Source organism: Colossoma macropomum, unplaced genomic scaffold (assembly GCF_904425465.1).
Source record: "Colossoma macropomum unplaced genomic scaffold, Colossoma_macropomum, whole genome shotgun sequence".
Lineage (NCBI taxonomy): Eukaryota > Metazoa > Chordata > Actinopteri > Characiformes > Serrasalmidae > Colossoma > Colossoma macropomum.
In genome coordinates this window covers 20,523,456-20,539,451 of record NW_023494808.1, presented here as the reverse complement: position 1 = coordinate 20,539,451, position 15,996 = coordinate 20,523,456, and the positions used below count along the sequence as shown (strand labels likewise).

General features: G+C 39.5%; 1 protein-coding gene across 2 annotated transcripts in view; it reads right to left on the bottom strand.

Annotated features, from left to right (window-relative positions):
- The window catches only part of gsk3bb (glycogen synthase kinase 3 beta, genome duplicate b), a 33,519-nt gene extending 18,097 nt beyond the window's left edge, over window positions 1-15,422 (bottom strand). The window contains exons 1-2 of one of the 2 annotated variants that reach the window (XM_036557121.1): window positions 14,482-15,422; window positions 296-489 (exon numbers count right to left, since the gene is read on the bottom strand). In XM_036557121.1, the coding sequence (XP_036413014.1) occupies window positions 296-489; window positions 14,482-14,569 (282 nt within the window). In that variant the 5' untranslated portion in view covers window positions 14,570-15,422. Of the gene's footprint in view, window positions 1-295; window positions 490-10,039; window positions 10,298-14,481 lie in introns of those variants that run through there. The other variant, XM_036557122.1, reaches the window with a different exon arrangement.
- Between the last annotated feature and the right edge of the window lie 574 nt (window positions 15,423-15,996).

Genomic DNA, 15,996 nt, shown 5'->3' with positions numbered 1-15,996 from the left:
CGTATGTTAAACGTGTTTGAGTGCAGAGATGGTTAAAACAGATTACAGTTTTCAGTAGAAAACAACCACTTAAGAAAATCACTATAATGTACAAGAATGTATAATGAATATGTGAAACATGCTATTTTGAGGAAAGTGGAAATAAAAATGATCTGTCTGGTTGCAGTAGTCAAAACACTTTTTTTTTTTAGGAAATAAACAGTTTAGAAAAAAAAAAATGTTCATTTAATTCTGAGCCACACGAACACACACACACAAACACACACACACACACACACACGCTCTCCATCCGCACCTTAAACCTCTTGTCCTGCAGCACTTTTTTGATTGCCACCAGCTCTCCGGTGTCACAGAGCTTGGCTTGGTAGACCACACCAAAAGAGCCATTTCCGATGACCTTAGTGTCCGTGTAGCTGACCTCCTGAGGCCTGTCTGGACCCTGCCCTGGGGTCGCCCCCACTGTTGTCACCTTACTGCCATCTTTATCTCCTAGAGAGAGAGAGAGAGAGAGAGAGAGAGAGAGCGAGAGAGAGAGAGAGCGAGCGAGAGGGCGAGAGGGCAAGTAAGTAAGTAAATAAACAAATAAATAAGTAAATAAATAAGTCTTTGGCCGTTATTTATCATCGAATATATAAAAAAGTGCAGACTTGAATCTGTTACAGATTACTGATGCATTATAATGATACAGAATGATAATTAATATAGTTCATCATGTAACTAACAATGTGCTGTGAAAATACATTATTTAATTTAAAAAGTATGGCAAACCAGCAATGATTTTAGACTTCTATGGAATTAAATTTGGTCAAATCAGGTTTGTACACGCAATATTTGTCTGAACTCAACAGACCATGCCAGAACTTAAAACCACAACTTAAAGCCACACTGTATTGCTCTAAATGTCCATTTGTCTAGTAAACAACCCCAGTCAGCTGCTAATCAGGTGGAAGTGTTACTACAAGCTTGAGTGCTTTAATGGTGAGGAAAAAATTAAAAATCTCCTGTGTCCTTGAGTCACGCCCACACTCGTTTGGAATTCACACTTCAGTAGCACTTCATTTCGCACCAACTGCTCTGAGCAAGTTTTCTCAGCAAGTGTTTGACAACATGAAAATGGAACACTCAGTGAGGGGAGGAAGACCCCATAAAGAGTTCACACCCAAAAGAGCCAAATGTACGACGGCACCTACAGCAAACATCAAACTCAAGGTACCAAATGCCTACAAGTTGAAACCAAGGTCATATCAGAATAAGGGTGTAATGATTTTGACAGCATTGAAAAATCACTAAAAATAAATGCTCAAAACAGCGTATCGAAATTTACAACTACTGTCGATACTCCTTTGGTCTCTTCCGAGGGTCTCTCATTTACCATCTTTCGTGAAAACCACTGAAACGAGAGCGCTGTATAATCAAAACATTTTTAACACATCAAAACTCAAATCTTGACCTCAGAACTGAAAATCACATCCGACTTGACATTGTGTATTGTTACACTCCTATACGAGGAGTGAGTTTCTTTCAGATGAAGAGTGATCACTTTTTTGATCATTTTATGATCACTTTTTGCTTCTTGCACCTAAAAATGTTGGACACTTCTTGGTAAGATGCTCAGAATTGAAATTATGATCACAGCCAAAATGATAATACCGGGCCAATGAAAACAAACGCTGAACGACAAACACCCCTTGGTTATTATGGTAGTAACATTAGATCATTTCCAGTCACTGAAAAAGAACAACGCAGCATGAAGTTTATTCATTCCTTTTGACCTGATGTCCTACTTTAGCTGAACTTACCAAAATAACGGACGCAGTGACAGAAGCTGATGGGAGCTCATCATGAAGCTCCAGTTGGGACATGGTTGCTCCTAAAGGCCTTGTGGAGCAGAATCAATCTTGAAATGTTGAGAACTATAGTTTTATATTCAGATCACCCTAAATGTAACTGTGTGGGGTTCTCAAAAGACAAATTGAGCTCTTTTGGCAGCACATCCCACAGTGCACAAAACGGCTCTTCACTAAAAAAAAGCACTTCGGAATTACAGTCTGTAATAAATGCATTTGATAGCTCCACAAATGCCCCCTTCTTACGTAAAAAAGAAAGCATGAAAGTTTTACTTACATTTAAATGAATAGCCCTTACCCTTGGCTCTGGAAGCACCAGCGACTCAATGTTTTATTATCATTTGCACTTGCTTCCCTTATTCTCACTTATTTTCACACTCTCACTCTTAGACCAGCTCAACCAGAACTGTACAAATTAGGCATCAGACTCAACCCTACACTTCATTACTGAGCTCATTTGTAAATTTGCTTAAAGCTGACATACATTTTCAACACTCACACAGCACTAATATTTAACAAATTGAGTTAATGTTTAATGGTGGAAATTTGCCAGGCAGTGAAATTTAGCAAACTAACTAAACCAGGTACTAAAACCCAAAAGCTGGAGTTGCGGTATAATCACTTTCATTTTTCAAACCAATGACAGAAATTACACTGCACACTTCAGAACGCAGACAGCTCATTATAACACTCTTGCTGCAGCCCCATCACACAGATTTCATCACAGAAAAATGCCTTAAAGACCTACTAGTTATGCTGCATGAACAATACTTGCTAAGCAACAACATGGACACTTGCACATAAGATCACACTTAACCTGAAGATCAATCAAGCAGGTTAACACCAGGAGAGAGGGAATATTACAGAGGGAATATTCCTATTTTACACTCAGCTTGGTCTACTGGATGAGGCAAAAATGAAGCAAGCAATTCAGTGAGTGACTCAAGACTGCAGACATCATGAACAAGTGGTGAATAACAGAGCTCCAAACCAGTTCGAGGAACTAAAACAAAATCATCCTCAACTGTTCTGGGATAAAAAGCTTCCTTCAAAAGCTCGGTTACTGGTTTATTAACATCTTTTTCTGTTGTTCTGTTTTACCTAGTAGCTTGTTATTTATTTTTTACCACCAAACTCCTAAATGTTTCTGGTACATGATTTCATTGAGATTATTATTTTCAGCTGCTTCATATGGCAGGTATGTAGTATTTTTGTGCTTGAGCTATAGATGCATTCGTTACTCACTACAATAGCTATAATAGACAACAGCTCTCAATGTTCATGTTTTTCTGTGAGAAACCATTTAGCTAGCCAGCATGTGAACGCATTTTTAAACAAGGAATTTGTTTAAACATTGGACTTTGCGGTTGGTGGGCCGCTCAAGTCGCGGGGCACAGGGTTGTCTGGGATTCTCTGCTTTCCCTACTGCTACCGCGACCCCAACTGGATCAAGCAGTTTAAGAAGATGAATGAATAAATTAGTTTACTCTATCGACAATGTAAAATACTGCATTTGGACTTTTACTGATCATAATCTGTGGTAAATGGTGGGCATATCTGTGGACATGTTCTCATCAATTCGAACACAACTGCTGGATCTAACAGCTTAGAGAATAGCCTTTGTAAAAGGAACAGAACTGATCGGTTTTTCATTTTGTTCCAACTCTGCTCTGATCAGAGCGAAGTGATTGTTTTTTTTAAATTCCATTTCTGAGTCCTGGTGAACAAACTAATTGAAGAAAAAGAGGTCAATGCAACAAAAACAATAAATACATAAAGAATTTGCAGAAATAGTTTTAATTCTCTTTTAATATTTTGCAAGCTCATATTTCATTTTTGAATACACTGGTTGTCCAAAAACGGCAACAAAAAAGTCTCTTTTTTCCCCTAATTTTTATTTTCCTACATCATTTGAGCACAGCATGTGCCCTTAACACTGTCATAATTTCATAATGAATGGACCGGATCAAGCTTCAAAACTACCCGGAATAAAATATCTCTACAATAAATTACATTAAAATCAAAAAAACGCTTTCACTCTCTCCTGTAAAGTTACCATTTTGGGGATGGTTGTTTTTGTTTTCAGACATCCAAAAGTTCTTCTTTGACCTTTTTAACTGTTGTTGATGCTGCTAAAACTAAAGAAAACTGATGAATAAAGTCTTCCTAATTCTCAGCTATAATTATTCTCTAAAAAACACAGCCCAATAAACCCAAAAAGGTTAACCATCTGCAATCTGTGGATGGTTAATCATCACAATTTTCATACACCACTTCTTTATCACCGTATTCAGAATCACTAGGTTGAGGACAACCAGAAAAATGTAATTTAAGAAGCCTGACGCAGCCTGAGGACTTCGTTTGGGTGACATATTTGATTTTTAACGCAGCAATATTCTCCTTAGCAGAAATAGGTGGATATGTAATACCACTGCCTTAACAGGAACTCAATATGTTTGTGTACCTCTTTCTTAAAGACGAAGCTACTACAGAACTATTTCACTGTGGCGAACAGTAAAATCTGAAGCAAGACTTCTATAATTAGCATACTTTATTGTGTCAAAAGTAAAGTGTGCTGGACGGATCGTAATGCAAGCTAAGGTTTTTTCAGTTCCCATTTTGCATCACAGTAGTGCCTGAAGCGTATATTTCTATGTCTGTTAACACGGCAGCAGAATATTGGCAAATACCTACACAAGCATCCTGGAACTTTCGGTAATGTTTGGCAAATGCGTTGAGGAGTAAAAGACTGCTAGTGCTACCATTTGATGTGTGCAAAGCCAATAACACCACATAAAATCAGCAGACATCAAGCACAGCTTAAAGTCACAGCTGACACATCATTTATGCTTCAACAAAGACTCCAGGGAAACATACAAGCTATAAAGACCCTGAAAGGCCAAAATGGGGAAAAAAATAAAGAGCAAACTGATCTCAGCCTAAAAAGGCTGATTTCCACTATTCAATAAATTATATACAAAGGTGCCAAGATCCATTAATGTCGATGTGACCCAGTGAAACCACACCGTCCCTCTCCTAGTTTTAAAATGGTCTGATAATTATTAGGAAAAACTTAAATGCGTTCAAGACTTCGTAAATCCTATAGTTAAGACTTTGAGGCCATTCAGGATACGTTTCCATTTTATCAATTTTGACAAACAAGCGCTTCTTGCAACTAAACAATATCTCTGTGGTGCCTCAATAGCCTCAATTTCTACTTCGAGTTCATCTGCCATCAGTTAGATATATAACTGTATTTTTATAAAATCATTTACCTTATTTTCACCATAAATATATTCTAATTTTATTTTTAAGGGGCACAACTTTGTGGGAGTAGAGCAAAAGGCTTTTGTAAGGTTTTTAATTGAATTTCACATGAAAGAGGTCTGTTAAAACGGAAGGGAAAGGGAAGGGATAAACTGAAACTACAGTGACTGCCAATCATGAAAGATGGAAAGACTTTTAGGTCCCTGAGGACTGAGATGGGTGTGAGTAAGCGCGCTTGTGATACATTATCATACTTTTTACCCCCTCCTCTACCCCCAGAGTGAAGTAAGAGGTCATTCGTCATTGCCACTTAGAGGAGCTGCTCACACAAAGAGAATGCTTCCACTTCACATTCCCAATGACTGACACACACATGCATTTGAGGAAGGCAATCCTGCTCATCTTATTACGTGGGGCTTTTATTCCAGCGCTATGAATAAGCTAACTATCACTAACCAACAGATTATGGCAGGAAGAAGTCTGAGCAGTAAAGGAAGAGTGGAAGACTGGTTATGCTGCATACTTATGATTGCGTTTCCACAATTATACTTGCAAATGAAAACAATGGGAGCTTATTTCTACTATCAGAGCTCGGTAATTTATAAGATTGATTACAATGATATGATAAATATGATAAATAAGATTAACTCTTCTCTCTAAGCAACACCATTGCAGGTCAGTCTGAATATGAGCTGACTAAATCACTAACCATCTCTGATAGACGAGTAAATTTCAACTTTATTAACTGAGATGTCATCTTGGTTAAAGTCTGAAAACTCCGTGCCGCAGCAGATAAAAATTCATGAATTTGCAACAGAGAACGTAAAAACACATTCATCATTAAGCACTATGCACGCATGGACATGGGAATCGTGAGCTGATGAAAACATCCAATATTTATCATGTGCATATCTGTTGAATCTGTCGATTCAGAAATGTTTATGAAATGTAGAAACCGTGAGTAGATCCAGCTGGATCATTCTGGAAATGCAGAAAATGAATAAAAAAAAACAAACACCGTAGCACAGTAGCCCCACATAACCTAAATATTCGGCTCTTCCACAGTACAATAAATATGTCTTTGAAATATCAGCCAAATCTAATAATCTGCTCGATGCTATTTTGTAAGCAAATATCTGTTAATACTGACATGATTCTGATATCATTCTGCATCACTATTAAGCAGCTACAGAAAAACCTGCATTATGAACAGGAAAGAGAAGAAAAGTCATTTGGTCCTATGAAAACATCTTTATTGGGATGATTAACTTATTGATTAATAAATTCAGAGATGAAACTCAGAAAACTGAACCTTTAATTAACTTAATTATAGTTAACAGACAGGGTCAGTAACTTGCACATATTTTGTGTTATTTGTTGTGTGTTTATGTTGATATTTCAATTAGGCAGATTAAAATGACATGACTATAAGTGTTTTCATATGAAGCAGTTCAGGTTTTTGTATCATTTATAACTCAGTCACACTGTAAGCTACTAGTTTGCTTTAATTGACATCACTCCCACTCTAGAACACCTCAGCCTATTTGACCAGGTGGATCAGGGTCACCAATCTCATCCACTCTAACAAAAAAACATGATATTCAGGGGAAAAAAAAACATGGCATTCGATAACATGCATCCCACTGAGTGAGGGTTTTTGTGTTTTGAAAAACACCTCATCTTTTTCTCAGGGTCAGGGGTTTCTGACCACTGTTTCTTCCGCTCACACATCAAAGCCTTTCAGTTCCTCCTATACACTGACTCACACGCACATTGCCATCAGGGGTACAGAGGCACACAATGACCATACGTGGACACGCATGGACACAACATTGAGTCACGCACACCTGTGGCCTCAAACGTTTGCAGAGAAAACACGTGTGCCCATACACATACAGCATAAACCAAGGCCTAGTATCAGTGAACTGTCACAGGCAGGTTTTTATGGATGACACGGTTTACGGCTTTTAAAATAAAATATGCATTCTAATTTTTTTCAAACTCGCTCTATTAAAAAAATGGACACTCAAATGCATTGATGGTCTATTTGATCTGGTGCAAATCCTACTATGCTTCAGGATTTAATAACTATATAAAAACTATTGATTTTGGCTTGACTAAGCTATTAAATAAGGTTCTTGTAATTAACAGATAAATGCTCTCTTTTTAGATGGTTTGCTTCAGATGGCAGACTTCTGACACACCTATGCTTCATATGTAGTTGTGTGTTCACATATACATAGAAAGTAGTGATGAAAGTTGTTAGTTTAGCTGTTTGGCTAAGTGCTGCTTTTGCCTATGTACCTTTTTTCAACAGCAATCTTGTGATTCCAGGTTGAGTCTGCTGATTTGCAAAACATTTTTTGGGAGATTTATAAAGAGCTTTTGGGGAACCTTGATATGTTTCCAAAGACCATTAATGGATTTAGGACATCGTCATTGAACAGAGATGTCTAACGAACACTAAAAAGCCTATGTTAAAAAAACATCTCAACATATCCGTGGGCCAGGAAACACTTCTGTTTTTATTTCCTTTTTACATTTTGCTATGACCCGAACTGGCCAACGTTTATTTAAAAATGCTGAAACTGCAACAGCAAGATATAGACACTACATTACCTACAGATTACTGTTAAAACTCTTAAAATGTCCCCAGTAGGTAGCCTACCTGTCTGTTTGCTTGACCTGGGCACCTGGTATCTTTTTGTTTTTGTGCGGTGGCAGCTGTCCCATAAATTGTTGTTGGTGGAGTGTGATTGTAGTGCAGCACATAATAAAATAGACCAATTAATAGAAAATTAAAATAATTTCACAGGCAAGATAGCATTATGCCATGGGCCTGGCATGGCCCACGAGCTTGTGTTTGACACATGGGTCTTAAAACATGATGTTTACTGCAGTCATGTTATCCTATTCATTTTCTCATTTGCATTTTGAACAACATTCATTTAAAATTTAAATATATTAAAATGTTTGACAAACAAGGGGAAATGTCTAATTTAAAATATGCAGTAAACATTCCAAGTGTTCCTCGTTTGTAACATTTAGTTGATTTTACAAACCAAAAAGGAGCACGTGGAACGTTTACCGCATATTTTAAGGTGCGCTTGTGTGAGTCACACAAATTACACCATACAAATTTATTTTCTTACTGTTTAGTATATTTACGGATGTACAGCGCCAAGTCTTAGGCATCTAATAAAGTTCATAAAGCCACTTATTTAATAACCAATCAAATAAATAAATAATACACAGTGATTATGTAGGTCAGTGTGTTAGCTTAACCATTTCCACAGCTCAATTCAAGGAAGAACAGTATTTACAGTTACTATTCAACACCCAGTTTGACTAATCACTGCTCCATTATATTAAAACAGGTGTGCTGCTGATGGAACTTAAGAAATCCATACACTAAACAGAGCCTACAGAGACGTCAGGAACCAAACCTGTATTCCAACTGTAGGCAAAAAAAAACAAACACTGACTGCCAATATAAATTGTTCCCTGGCTGCCTAAGACTTCTGCACAGTTTCGGTTAGACATCTTCGTTTCAGTTAACCTGAGACGACACTCTAAAGCGTACAAGACAATTTCTCAACACAGAAATACATCAAATAACCTATTAAGCAAGAGAGAGAGAGCAGCATGGCCCAGGACAAAGAGCACTGAAGTGTCCGCTCAGACCAAAGACATGTGATGGGTCAGAGTACAAACACCCACACTTTTAAAGACGCAGACTTACACTGACACATGCAATCAGCTGAGAGCGCTTTCACATCCCTGGCATAGTATTTTAAACAAGTCATGGACACTTTCTTCTAGAGTTCCTGCTCTGTTTTTCTGCTACAGTGACATTTGCAACAGGAGAGATCAAGTCTCGTTAAGAAGCTGTCACGCTCACAGGCACGCACAAGTTGCATGCATTTAACTTTAACTTCAGTCCAGAGGTCAAATAGAAGTGGTTTAAAACTCTTACAAAGCTCCTATACTTCATGCTTTAATACATAATTACGGATCACCTTAAAGGAATGTTATACATTCGTCTGCAGTCAAGTTCGCACTTGAACACTCAGTAAAAATTTTAATTTGATAGTTTTTCCCCCAAATATGAGCTCAGACTTTGTGTATATTACATATAGATGACTACTAAATTCACCATTCTTACCTTTGACTTACAAGGACAATGTGAATTTAACAAATGGTTCAACCAAAAACCTCATTTACACTCCACTATCTTTCCTCTTAACCCAAATGCTGTCAATCAGTCAAGACATGTTCGATGTCTGAAACTTGCTCTTTTTAGTTTTCACTGGAGCTATGAGGCAAATAAAGCTACAAAATCTTTTCTGGGTGAAAGACATCCACTACATTAGCCTCACTGCTTCAGTGCAGAATTAAAGAAGCAAATTTTAGACCCCAAACATGTGGACTACACCTGGGCTATGAGGAAAACTTTGTAAACTGGATTTTTTTTGGTTGAACCTTACTTTAATAAACATTTTTGTGAACATGTCAGTTTATCCAGCTTGGGTAATTGTTATGTGTAGCCCCTGGGCAGGTGAATCAAGACAAGAACACTGACCAAGACTTGTTTCCACTATAACTCTACTGTTTCCTTCAGGACTAATGAAGAAATTCTACATATCTGTTCATCCATGACATCAAAGAAATCTCTTTCAAAGTAAGACTTAAGAGAACAAGAATACCAGATAATGACAACATAACAGTAATGACAAGATTACACAAATTACATGAAGTAACAACTAATTAAAGGACAATGACCAGATTACAGTCTTTTAAATCAGAACTCACAGAATCAAAATAAAAGCGTGATCTCTCTGAAAGTATGACTCAAGAGAACTAGTGCTAAGAACTAGGTACTATCCTTCTGTCCAGGCTGTAGTACATGAACAAACGAAACTTACCTCTAATGGATATATACACAGGTGACGATAGCATGAAGAGCTCTTTACAAAATCCTTCAAATTAAATTTCAGATATTCCAGAGAGAACTATAGTTGGAAAAGCAGTCTGTCCCTGACACATAAGCACTTAAGATCCGACTAGGCTGACATGACTGAACTCACAGTAGCTCCGAAGCGGAAGATGGCGCGAGTATCAGGCGTCACACACCTCTGCTGAAGCCACACCCAGCTCAAAGAATGGCTGCTGCTTCAGGCCTGGGTGCAGCCACATGACTCACCTAATCACGGGGAGGGTTAAAAGAGTGATGAGAGCAACTGAAAGAGAAAGACAGAACATCTGTCCCATTCATCGATCTTATGAACTAAAGTACTTTAACGTAGACTGTAACAGACAGACACAGAAAGACATAGAAAGTGGATGCAACACACTTTCTACATTTCCTACTACCATATCGGAGCTCATCATTATCTCTTTTAACGTAATATCTTCTTCCCTCATTGTACATCTCGCTGCTCCATCACCACTGGAGAAGAGACAGTGGGAAAATTCCCTGCCATGACGTCAGTGACCAAAATGATCAGTTTTTAGTGTAATCACACTGTTCAACTGCACTGAAAATATTTGAAAACACACAGAAATCATTTCAACACAAGCATTACACCGACTGACTTTTACTGAACCTCTCATATTTCACCATAAAAATCATCTGTAATCACTACAGCATATATGAAATCATCACCAGTACTACTGCTGTTTACCAATCAGGTTTTAACCAGCTAACCACCAAACTATTAACTGGTAAACAAACAACTAAACTAAATTTATTTCATTTATAACGAACAACTGTTGCTATTCCAATAGGCTGGTTTATCATTCAAGTTGAGGAACATCTTTGAATTGAGGTCCCAAGATGCAATGGGTTCCACTAGACAGTCCTGCTGAAAATACCGTTCGGGACCACTTTTCGAGAGGACAACTGCTCTACAACGATGCACCATATTGAAAGCAAACCTTAGCAAGTGTTAAGACAGACATCAATTTCTTCCATGTTTTCCAAAAGAAAGTGTGATGAATGGCGGTATGTATGAATGGCGGTATGTATGAATGGCGGAGTGCGGAAATCATACATGGGAGTGCAAAATTATGGAGGCGACGGTGGTGGACAGCGATGGATATTGTGAGCTCCTAAAGTACACTGAGCCAAAGCTAACCCTGGGCGTAGCATTTATGTTTTGTGTGATCTTAGTCTAATAACGAGTGGTAAATATAACTTTAGAGCTTTAGAATGTAGAAATTTCAGTATCTCATCATTCTACATTCAGTATCTCATCGTTCTTCAATATTTTAGTATTGGTCATCAGAATCGTGAACATAACAGTGTTCAGCCCCTCGGTTTAAACATTGTTAAAAAAAAATTGTTAAACACAGTTTTGCTTATGTCTTGTCCAAACTATCAGAACTACATTTCATGGTCTACAAAAGGAATCTGTAATATGTTGGTGCATTAATACAAAATCCAGTTAATGTGTGCATAATTTTGCATTAGATTTTCAAGCCAGAAATATTCGTTTTATGACTGATATCACGAAAGGTTGTGTCCTTAATTTTTGCATTTGGTGGGAGACTGCAAAAGTGGGCTACACAAACTTAAACATGCAGAATTACTAAAATCTTAATCATATGATTATCATCATAGAATCAGTGCTATGAAATGCTGCGCAGATTAAAAGAACAGATAATGTCTCTCAAAGTCAGGAAAATCTAGATCTAACGTCCAAAACGTCCAAAGATAAAGGCCTAGTCTTGACATAAAAATACATACATCATCATCAATAATGCTAAAAGATAATCGTGAACAAATGCATGACATCAAAAGCAAGACAGCACTAAAAAGGTCAACTGCTTTCCTGAGACAGAAAACCTCCAAGTACCAGTGAGTTATGAGGAGATGTAGTTGCACCATACAAAGGTACTGGAGCTGGCAGTAGTTTCTCTTTTCGACAAATGTTGACTGTCGTTCTAAGCAGATCTCAAGGAGGTCGCTGATCTGCTGACGACCTCAGCTGGCCGGAGCTGAATGCTGTGTCAGGACAGGCTGACCGAGCCACTGGGAAAATCACTGGGATTTCCGCATTAGGCTGAACCGCAGGTCTCCGCTGCACTACCTGTCTGTCAGAACTGCACAGCACAGCAGCACTCGCCGTCTTCTAGAAGTGCAGATTAAGTGTAGTCTGAGGCCTGTAACATGTACGATGTGTCACTGAGCACTAAATGGTGGCTTTAGGATCAGCTCCAGGATAAATGCAATTGCTCGTTGTAGGTTTGGGCCAGTATTCAATCTTTCTGAGTGAAGTGATTTTGATCAATATTGTGCTATTGTCCTGTCTGTGGTTGTCCTACAATTTATAAAAGTCACATTGTTTTTTTTAACTCCTATCAAGAAAGCAATAGCATCACTTGTAGGGTGTAACTATGCATATATTTTCAGGTTGAATATGATTTTTGGGGCCAAGATTGTATATTTTATGAGTTAAACATGTCTCAATTTGAACAAACTCTAATTATTATGAAAGTTTTTGCCACACCAACCTCCAAACAAATTAAAGGCTGAAAAATTGCAGTCTCTAGAATTATAGCGACTTGAAAAAGGCAAGCTCAGTCATTTGAGCGTGGGTAAATGCACAGAATGCTGGGATATGTGAACGGCTGAGGTGGAGTGAACTGCTACAGTGCATCGCTTCTACTTCAGAAAGCCACTTGGCAGAAAGTATGATGATATGAAATGTGTTTCCTACAGATAATGGATGATGTGTGACTTCAAAGTCCGAAGCTCAGCTGTTGCTAAAAGGTGGTAGCTGTAAAGACATATAGCTTCTAGATTCTAACTAGAATCACATGAACACAGTATTAACATTCATTGTCAAAATCCTAATCGAAAGTCCTACTTTAATCTATTTACCAGAATAAGAAGAGCAAGAAATTCTAACATCAGCACTTCTACTCAGAAAATCATATCAAGACTAAAACTCTCCACCCATCCAAGAACCGAGACCCTAATGAGTCTAATGTGTCCGTTCCAGGCTGTCACAGAAACACGTACCTTCATTCAGCATTTGGCTTCTCTTAAAATGAAAAATAACTACGGTGCTCATGTGCCTCCTCTCGTTTGCCAAGTATGTTACTAATAGGGGAACTAGGAAGGGGTTAGGGGAAGGCCCATTTGGGACAGAGCCCAGAGTAAGCTCTGTGATCTGCCTTTCCTAGAATGCATGATGAGTGATGTGCATCATTAGGGCAGGAAGTGACTGATCCAACAGGGCCAAGTGACAGGAGAGAGCTATAGGCTGAAGAAAATACCCATCACACAGCAGACACAGCCGGGCACAGATCGAGAATATGCCCAAAAGTATCCAGACACCCTCCTAATTTAATTAAAATTGTATACTGTATCCATAGAAACGCACTGGAAATGAGATGAAACACTGGATCAGCCACACGTGAGCCTAAGGACACCATGCCCATCCAATACCTTCGGGATGAGTAGTGATTAGTTGTGAACTGATCATCCAACATCAGTACCTGACCTCACTAATGCACTTGTGACAGAACGCAATCCAATCCTCACAGCAACGTTCCAGCATATAGTTTGAAGCCTTCCCAGAAGAGTAGAGGCTGTTACTGCAGGGAGGAGGGGACAAACTCCATATTAACACCCTTGAAGCAATGCTGAATGAGTAGGTGTCTACAAATGTCTGGGCACTGAAGAAAATGAAAAAATATCTTCTTAAAGCTGAAAAACGTAAAGAAACTCTCTCACGCCCTACTTCACTTTCCCCACCTAGTCTCCAATCTCCAAAATGCAAAATCAATGATTTTTACATCCCCTAATCCACATTAAGGCTGCAGTTATGCTGTAGTGTGGCAGAGTGCATCACTGCACAGCTCTCATAGAGCATCTGGACACCTGCCATGGGCACCGGCTACGGCTCCCTGGGTAGTTCACGCAGTCCTGCGCGGATGTATGACCAGTTAGTTCACCTTAACCAATTTTTTAGCCCTAACTCAGCTAAAAGAGACCGTAAAACTGGTCCCAGAGGTCTCGGCTAGCAGCATCACTGTCAGATGGACCATCAAGCCCTCTGCTTATGGAGCACCGGCCGAACCATCCTAGAAAATCAAAGCGACTGGGGTGTAAAAATGACTACAGGGACGATTCCTGAGGCCTGTGAAGGAAAGTGTGCATTAGCTTTCAGGTAAAATGTCACAGCAGTATGACTTGACAGATCACCTGACTAAAAAGCTCTCTGCAGTTTTAAGCCTTTTAAATCACATTTACTTCCCAACCAAGCTGTTATTCTGCCCAGGATTAAGAATCTGGTCCTAAAACCTGTAAATGTGAGGTTTTTAATGACCGTATCTCGACTCAGGCATGAATACTTACGGCTGACTTTCACGTTGCCGAAAGCTGAGGGCTGCGGCACGGGCTTGCAGCTCTCCGCAAAGGAGGTGGTTCTTGGCCGCCCCGACATTTCTCAGCTTTTCTCCCCCCTGGGTTTCTCCACCGACAGCACGTCCAGCCGCTCGTTTCCTTTCCAAAACGATTGACCCTTTTCACTTCTTAGATAACAGGCAATCTTTCTTATCACTGAGCAGAAAAAACCCGCTGTCGACTCCACGCTGTCCTTGTTCGCGATTCTGTGCTGGTCAGCTAAATTTCCTCAACTCGGTCTTTACGGTCAGCGCGACGAATCCGTGCCCTCAAAAAACGGCTACAGTCACTTTAAACAGCTCGCTTAGCTGGAATTGTATAGTCAGTGAACACAAACCGGAGTTGAGCTGACAAGAATAGGTATTAAATGAGAAAACCACCCGGTCTCGTCCAACAAAAAACCGCCTGGACAGTGTTAGCCAGCTAGCTGCTAGCACCTAGCAACAGAAGCGATTTAGCTAAGCTAGCTAGCCCTGCGCTCGTGAAGTGAGATTCAGCAGTAGACAGGCAGATAAACGTTAGAGAAAATCCTAACGGAGTCTCTTTACAGAGCTTATCTCGGTAGCTTCCGGCGTTCAGGTAACTTGGCGAGCCAATCTTCTTCAAACGAAGCTAGCTGCTCCTGCTGAGGCTGAGGGGCTCCACGCTCCGTCCGCTGGCCATGGCGGCTGCCTTATTCAGCTTCACCCGACATTCAAAGCGGATAAAACAGGGGGAAACGCCCGCCGAGGGATAAAACTGTTCGGGGAAGGTTCTCGGCTTGAGCCACCCCATAAACAGAAAAACAGAGCAGTTCGGTTAATGAGGGAGTCCCTGTGTGGACCAAAGTTGTTCCTCCGGGAGTCTTCGACTCGGCCTGACCAGCCGCTGCTCGACTGTACTGCGCTGTAGGGACGTACCGATTCATTTGAATCGGACCTTTTAAATCAATCGAAGTGATTCAAAAGGCCAGATGCTATCACAAAATCTATGTGTAATAATAACGTGACTTTCACATGGGCAAACCCTGAAAATTATATCTAAAATTACCACATTATAAAATTACAATATAACATGCTAAACTCCTCTGATTCATCTTGTAAGGAATATAACCATTCACAAGCTAACCTAAGAAAATTACATCATAAAATGCCACTTTGTAACACATCAACGGCATCTTGGAAGTCAAGAGGCTATTAATGTGTTACAAAGCTTGTATCTTATCCCTGTAAATTGTTACCTCTTTCTGTGAGGCCCACTGCTCTGCACTTTTTAGTGTTTTCCCTGCTCCCAACACACCTGATACAACAAATCAGTTCATTAACCGCCCATTATTCAGTTAATATGGCTGAGCTAAGGCAGGCATAGCACTAACATGTGCAGGACAGTGGGCCTCCTTGACCAGGGCTGAGAAACACTGTGCCAGAGAACCTATCCTCACCGTAAAGGGAGGAGATGAGGAAGCTGAATTTTACTTGGGAATCGGCT